Source organism: Buteo buteo, chromosome 5 (genome assembly GCF_964188355.1).
Source record: "Buteo buteo chromosome 5, bButBut1.hap1.1, whole genome shotgun sequence".
NCBI classification, from domain to species: domain Eukaryota; kingdom Metazoa; phylum Chordata; class Aves; order Accipitriformes; family Accipitridae; genus Buteo; species Buteo buteo.
In genome coordinates this window covers 53,874,226-53,882,228 of record NC_134175.1, presented here as the reverse complement: position 1 = coordinate 53,882,228, position 8,003 = coordinate 53,874,226, and the positions used below count along the sequence as shown (strand labels likewise).

Below are 8,003 nucleotides of genomic sequence, written 5' to 3'. Positions count from 1 at the left end.
CCTCGTCCCTGTGCGACGGCCGCATCCCCGCTCTGCCCTCGCGTCCGCCGCCGGGTCAGTGACGAGCCGTACTGGTCAGTGCGGGGCACAAAGCGAGACGTGAGGGTGTGGATGGGCAGCGCGGGCGGCCGGCTGCGTCTCAGCTGATGCGCCCCGGGTCGGCGCTGCTGCTGTCGCCGACAGCTCAGTGGTCTCACGGGTACCTTTACAGCACAGCCCCGAGCTGACAGTGCAGCAGGGATGCTCGGGTAAGTCTCAGCCGTGAAAACTTCTTCAGCGGTGTTTCCACATGGGGGGGAAAGCTGGGGACAGGACCTGTCAAATAAGAAATCACCTGCAGGGCCCTTTGGATTATCCCAGGGATATGGAGATAGCTTGATAAGCATAGAAAGTAACTTTCTCCTCTCCAGGCACTACACCGTGCCGGGTACCCAGCCTCTCGCCATCAGCCTGCGCCGGGTGCCCAGCCTCTCCTCCTGAGGGCACCTACCGCTGCGTGTTGTCCACTTACTTTCAAACCTCACCATCCGTTTTTCTTGGACAAATTTTTCCAGCATACGGTTGATTTTTATAAATCAGTTACACCAAACTAATTGTCATAACAACGATGAAAAGTTGTTGATTTAAAGATGCAAGCTCACAGATGAACAAGACCAGTGGAAAGGCTTTGGATCCATTTCTAATCAAGGTCTGAACTCGACAAGAGGATTTGCAAATCCTAAAGCCCAAAGATGTCAAAAATGTTGTATTGTACGAACACAAGTAGTCATTCACAGCAGGAGATTACAGTCTTACGTAAACCTGGCTTCGGGCACCAGGGTTGAGTTGAGTTCAGCTACGGTCAGAAAATGCCCCGGTGCTGCTCGGGCGATCCTCCTGCTTCCCTCTGTAAAATGTTCCCCTCTCGCTCCTCCTAGCTTTAGGTCCGACTGGTAATTACTGGTGCAAGTGCTAATCTCATCCCTTGCCCCTTTGATATTCCTTTAAAGAGAGTTTCTGCTGCTGCGGCCAGAAGCTGCTGCGGCAAAAGGGGGTTGTGCTGTGGGTGGGAAGGGGAAGCTCCGCGCCGACCTGCCTTGGGCGCTGGGGGGGTCCCGCCGGGGTGTCAGCAGGCAGCAAGTGCCCCGTCGCCTGGCCGGCTCGGCCTCGGGGACCTCGGTGCACGTCTCGTCCCAAAGCGTCACTTTGGCTCGTGCTTTTGGTGTTCATCCTCCAGTTCTGTCCCTGAGGGCCGAGCCCTTGAGACGCGTTTCACTTAGCAGGTAGCTGCAGATGCCCGGCATCTGGCAGGATGTGGCCCCGGCCGGGCGAAGGCTGTGCGGCCGAGGAGCGTGGCGTTTCGCCGTGTGCGGGGCATGTGCCCTTCTGACCGGCCGGTTCGCTCCCTGACAAGCGCAAAATGCGTTCATTGTCCGGGCAGCGGCACGGCGAGGTTTATCGGCACACAAACCCGATGGGGAATGTTAAGCGGGTTAGGTGGCAGCAGCAGCACTATGGAAGGTGGTCACCCTCCCGGGATTAGAGGTCGGAACAACCGTCGTCCCTGTGACCAGGCGGAGACACAAAGAGCCATTGTGCCGGCAGTACAAAATCTCTGTTTATTACCGCGGGGCTGACATGCTGAAAGACCCGCTCTCCATGCCAGCACAAAAGCTTCCTTGCTTCAGATTGTTTGTTTATGTAAATTAAAATGGTGCATTTAATTATGCAACGGGACGAGCCTCAGCAACAAGGGAGGTGCTGATTGGATCGCCCCGTGGCCAGAGCCCGCCGGCAAGCCCTCGGCACAGCTGATGGTGCGACCGCGGACCCTGCTCTGCCGCAGCGCCCGCGGGAGAGGAGACGCGCCTTGACCGTTCGCGCAGGGGAACAAAATCCCCGGGGGAGAAGGGGTGAGGAGTAGCGCTCCCCACCCCGGGGTGCAGGAGCGGGGGCCCCGGAGGTGCACGGCCCCGGTCGGCGGGCACGGCACGGCACGGCACGGCCCTAAGCATGACAGAAGAAGTCCCAGCGGCATCCGGCATGCCCGAGTGCAACGGGAGCGTACCCCCGGAGAAGGGCCCACTCCAGGTCATCGGTGTCATCGATGAAATAGCAAAATCTGTCGGGACGGTTCCTTACGTGAATGCAGAAACGAGCCCCGATGCTCCACCGGCAAAAGAAAATCGGGAGGAAAATAGAAATTCGTTGGCAGAGGACATAGTTCCTGGGGATTTTGATGGAGGGAAGCAATGCGAAGGTAAAGTATGAGGCTGCCTTTCTTTAAGTGCTTGGAAAGAAAAAATCTATTATTTTATGTATAGCCTTATGAATAATGGCGTGTACTATGTCTGTTAGTCAAAATTCCTAACCTATGGTAGTTGTAACAATGACACAGAGTAATTCAGATTTAGGGACAAATTTCAGCTAGCAGTTACACAGGATGTGATGAAAAGTATGTAACTAAAGAAACAAGCAATTTTTTAATCCGCTCTGAAAATCTGCTGCCAATCTGCAACTGTTAAAACCTAATTATCATCACTAACTGCTCCGTCAGTCCATTTCTTGTGCTTTGTATTTCCTAAAGAAAAGCGAGAAGAAAACGATGGGACACTACAGCAGGGATCAGCTGATATCCAGGACACAGGGACCGACGGCCAGGACTCAGAGGAAGGTAATGGAAAATGCTGTGTGATGTGAGGTTTTCCTGAAGCATAGCGATGAGTAGCCTTCAAAGACAATCACATACAGGTGGTTATTATTTTTTTTTAATTCGGTCAGACCCTTATATTCTGGAGAGCAGCGACTCATTTCTCATCCATGGAGTTGCTGCACCTTAGAAAACACGGCTGGTATCTTTTTTCCATGACTGTGGGGTATCAAAGCACCGTGGGGTCTTCAACCAGGAGGTCTCCAACAGCCTTGTGAGGTGGTGAGGAGCTTTATCTTCTGCTCCATGCAGGGGAGCTCAGAGGATAACCTCAGGAGGCTGTCAGTCAAAAATGTGTAGCCTCAAACCCCAAACTCTTTTCCTCCCTGATTCACCAAGTGTCTAAATCCCCCCGATGCCCAAGCATCTAGCAGAAAATTGCTCTCCTAAACGTCTGCTCCTGGGTCTCTCTCTACTCATTTCTGGGTGAAAATGATAAAAATCAGTTGGAGCCAATCTGGACCTTGCACCTGCCTCCTGCGGTGAGCGGAGCTGCAGGGGTGCGCTCGCTGCCCGTCCCCAGCAGCAAGTTAAAATATATTGCATATATATACACACATAGGTGAACTCATTTAATTATAAAATGCAGCCACTCCTCCAGAAAGGAGTATTTTATTGAGTATTATTAAAGGAGGAAAGCTATGTCTCTCCATGGGTGGGCTTTTGGCATTGCTGCCCTTCCACGTTTCCCACCCACGGGCTCTTGCCCAGCTCCCCGGTTTTGAGAGTGGTGGGAGAAGGGACGGCTGGGCCGTGGGCTGCTAACGATGTTTTCTCCACCACTGACCGGGACCACGGCAGGGGCACAGGGCTGGTGGCTCTGCCCCACTCCCCAGCACCCAGCCGTGCTGGGTCCCTCCTATCATTTACACATCCATTTGGCCACAGTAAGGTGGTATTTTCTATACGTCAGCTGCCACATAAATTTGAAACCCCTCTCCAGAGAAAAGCAGATTAACAACCCAGAGTAGCTGTCACAGTCCCAGCAAAGCTAGCGCCGTCGAACATAGCTCTAAAAGATGTATGGGCCATGCCCCGTAAACAGAAACTTTGCTTTGATTAAGAAAAGGAAAAAATATACGAACATTTGTCATGGGCAAAATAATATTTCATAGCAACTGCATAGGTTGTGAGGAGGTGAATCATGACGGAGGCTTTCCCACTTGGAGCTGACATCCATACTCCAGCTGTGTTGCTTTATGAGCGCACAATAAAACCTATTAAATGATCTTGCACAGCCCCCCCACGGTCGTCGTCCCCCCCAGCCACAAGCACTTTATCTCTAAATTGCAGGCAGCTTTTTAGTACCTAACCAATTTAGTCTAATTAATACTCAGGACCCCACAGGCAAAATGTTGAATAGGCCATTTGTTGTGACACTAAAGCATCATTTAACGCAGAGACACGCCAACCAGGACAAACAGGAGATAGCTGTCTCAGCCTGGTTGGCCACCTCTGAAGGAGGGACGGGTCCCAGGAGGGCTGTGCCAGGGTCCTGCTGCGTCCCCGGCACGGCCGGGCGCTGCGTGGAGAACGGCTCCCTCCATCCCTCCCTTCTTGGCAGAGCCGGCACGGAGCGCCGAGCCGTGGAGAGACGGGACCCTCCGGTCCCATGGTGGGATCTGTCCCGCAGGGAGCGGGGGCAGCAGCTCCGGAATGGGGAGTTTGGCCAATTGAGTCCAGCACCCGCCCAAGGCGATAACCAGAGAGCTTTGGGAATGCCGTTTGGAAAGGCACCACAGCAGGGCCCTGCAGTAGGATGCTTGCCAGCCGTGGATCCGAGAGGGCAGGAGCAGATCTGGTGCGTGCAGGGAGGCAGCGCCTCTGGTCCTGGGGCGCAGGGGGGATGCTGTGCCCCTCTTCCCTCCTCGAGGCTCGACCACTGGCATCTGTATCACCTCTCCTTTTAAAGGAGGGTAGCGGGGTGGGCTCTGTGGGAAAGGTGGTACAAAAGAGACGGGTGTTAAAAATGCAAGGGCAGGTGGCCTTAAGGAATGAGTCTGAGAATGTACAAAGCCTTTCTAAAGCACACGCGAGCATCCGTGGTGATGGGGGTTCAGCCTGGAGATGTGGGTCTCTCCTCGCTGGGCAGTCTCTGGAGGATGGGTGTCTTGGTGGCCGGAGCTGGTAGGTCACCAAGAGCGATGCTACATTAAGAGCATGTATGACAGGGGCATGAAGGCGATGCTGAGCCCGTCCTCACCCACACTCCCTCTGTGTTGCTGCAGGGCCAGGCGGCGAGGGGACGCCTGCGGGCAGCGGGGAGCCAGAGCTGGGGACGGCGGCCGGCCCCGGCGGGGAGGTGGCGGAGACCCTCGCGGCCAGCGCCGACGGGAGAGGGAGTGCAGCCGAGGAAGAGGAGGAGGAGGAGGAGGCGGAGGAGGAGGAGGACACTGAAGAGGATGAAGTTCAGGTGATCGAAATCAAGAAGAACAGCGAGGAGTCCCATCCCAAGCAGCAAGACAGCGACAAGGAGGCATCTCCCGCGACCAGCCCCGGCTGCAACTCCCAGGTGGAGAAACTGGGGGAGCAGCCCAGCCTGGGGAAGAAAAATGACATCTCCAGACACAGCTATTCCAGATACAACACAATCTCCTACCGGAGGATTAGAAAAGGAAACACCAAACAGCGAATCGATGAATTTGAATCCATGATGCACTTATAAACTGAGGTGGAGAGTTGCTTAACAAGCCGAGCATTCACTCTGGTTTTTGTTTTTCTTTTTTGTTTCCCCCAAGACATGTCTCTTCACACAACGTGAGGTCACTGTTTTTTTTCTTTTTGTATATGATTTCATAATACACTGTGAAAATTTAACATCTTCGCTTTGACAGCGGGCAGAGGCATCCATAGCGCAGGAAAATAAATAATCAGTTTGCTAAATATAATACCATTTGATTTAAAGTTTATCCTCTTATATTCTTTCCAACTTTTGTAACCATATTCAAACAATAGGATGTCTTGAGCTGGCTGGGGCTTCTCTAGCTGCCGACACACACGTGACCCATGCCGTCAGCCGTGCTGGTAATGAGTTGGCAGCGCAGCAGCTCAGTGACACTGGCCAGGGCAGTGTGAATAATAAAAGAGACGACTGTTTGCAACTGCAGCGCGCTCTGTTTTGCCGTCCGTCCGTGCTGGCATCTCATGGTGCACTGACAGCCGCCTCCTGCTAGCGACCATCCATTTCCACCTTGTGCTGGTGGGATGCAGGGCTATTTGCATTCGTGGGTAGATGCTGATGTGCAGGAACTAAAAAAGAGATGGGAGGGCATCAAGGCCCCTGTTCCCTCACTGCCATCCCTAACACCTCCCGTGGGTAGCCGGATTCCCCGCGCAGCGCTGTAGCCAGCACCAGGTAGGATGGGTACCATCTGCTGGCCCCTGCCTGTCGGGGTGAGAGGAGTCAGCGTGGACGTCTTTAGACACCACGTCGCCCGCCCGCCACGGTCTGCACCGGCAGCAGAGCCTTCCAGCCTGCCCGTTCTGGGTGCTAGCGTGAAACCACGGGTGCAGCCAGCCCAGACCGCTGCCGGCGACAGCGCAGCTCCTCTTCCTCACCGCCTTCCCTCCTCGCTGCTGCAGGGGTCCCCCAGCCCCGATGCCGTGGACCCCCATCCAGCCCGGGGGTGGCCGTCCCGTGTGGCTGCCGGCAGCGCCGACGGTGGTGGCCGGCCGTGGCCCCCGACCCCCCAAACCCGGGGCAGAGGCGCCTGTGGGGAGGTGGTACCGGTGACTGGCTTACACGCTGCCTGCAGTGCGCGGCACGTGCCTGTGCGTGCTTCAGTGTTCACCTGGCAAAACTGGCCACTACCAGAAACCTGTATTTTCCGAATGGCAACAGTTTAGAATCTCTTATGTGTCTTCTCAATTCTCATGCTAAGTTTAGATGCAAATTTTTAAAGTTGGGGTTTTTTTTGCCAAAGCCAGGCAAGTTTTACGTGTAATTTGGTTTTGTGTCATCTGAACACAACTTTCTCCATTTTAAAAAACCTTTGTGTAACTACAGTATCGTTGATGCAGTCTTGTTTTAGCTATTTTACAGCCAGATTTGTCTTGAGTTGGGACTAAGCTTTGCAAATGTCATCCCAGAAAGCATCTGGGAAAGTTGAGAGCAGCTGACAAAGGGAGAGGAGGTAAGAACAAAGTTAGACTCTGACTTCAGCTGCAGTGGCCTCCTTCAGCCATAAGCGCTTTTTTGAGGATCAGTTTTACATCTCCAGCAGCACTGAATATCGTTTTGACTTTTCTTGTTCTACATAAAGGCAATTATTTATTGGCAATGTGAAAATAATAAATGGCAATTCTGCATTGTACAAACCAGACACAGCCCTCATTGTGCTATTCAGACTTGTTTATTTGCTCTTTGGTTTGTGGAAGTTCAGAGGTTTGCTTGTATGAACTTATACTGTGGGTTTGTTTCCCTGCTGACAGCTGCCCCCCCCATCGCCCCTCTCGCAGCGGTTCCTGTAAGAGCGGCACATTTCTCTTAAAGATGTGACCATCGCCTGGGCTTTTGGTGACTGGCAGAGGTTGAAGGTGGCAAAGCGCTGCTCCGAGCTGACCAGCCTCAGCTTCAAGTATCTGCATGCCCACCGACCACTGACTGCCTCCCCGCCACGCCGTCCGGCCCGATCTGCACTTCAGAATGCCGGTAACAAATCTGCTTTACTGCAATTAAAAAATGCAATAGGGAAGAAAACAACAAAACCCCAAAGCGAAACAAAAACCAGAGATAAAGTGAGCAACTTTGTGCATTGCTGAGAATCTGGAGTTTTTAAGGCATTATATTGCGGTAAGGCTGGGGGCTGACGGGCAGTATCTGCCCGTGCCCATCGGATCGCCAGGACACGCGTGTGCTTGTGCCCGGCTCTGGAAACACCAGATGCGAGCACCCGGCTCGTGCTGACGACGCAGCTGGCTTTCAGCAGCGTGAGAGGCCAGGAAAAGCCGTCCGTACCGCAGCAAAAGGCACGGGCTGCTGTAGCAGGTAGTCTTTGAAGAGGTTGGAGGGATCAGCACCGGGGCTGAGCGAGGAAAAGTCCCAGAACAGCGCAGACACCTGATGGGATGCAAAGCCAGAGTTCAAGCACTTCCCCGTGCTTTCCCGGGGTGAGGAGAGCGGTGGCAGGAGAGGCAGCAGTGTTGCGTGGCCAGACTGTTTGCTGTCACGATTCCCATCTCCTCCGGGGAATCGTCTGGCCAAGCCCTCAGGGCCCGGGAACGAGGATCAAACCTTTTGCTGGCCAGGCGGACACCCTCGGGCTCCCTCACATGGATGCACGGGCTGGCTGGGCTCCATGCTCACTTTAGGAAA

At 54.0% G+C, this 8,003-nt stretch overlaps 1 protein-coding gene across 1 annotated transcript; it reads left to right on the top strand.

The window, feature by feature from the left end:
• Positions 1 to 1,992: 1,992 nt before the first annotated feature.
• On the top strand, positions 1,993 to 5,722 carry ERMN (ermin). The gene is made up of 3 exons (XM_075029385.1): positions 1,993 to 2,239; positions 2,567 to 2,653; positions 4,918 to 5,722. The coding sequence occupies exons 1-3, from the start codon at positions 1,993 to 1,995 to the stop codon at positions 5,352 to 5,354; spliced, it is 771 nt and encodes a 256-aa protein (XP_074885486.1). The 3' UTR covers positions 5,355 to 5,722.
• The last annotated feature ends 2,281 nt before the right edge of the window (positions 5,723 to 8,003 follow it).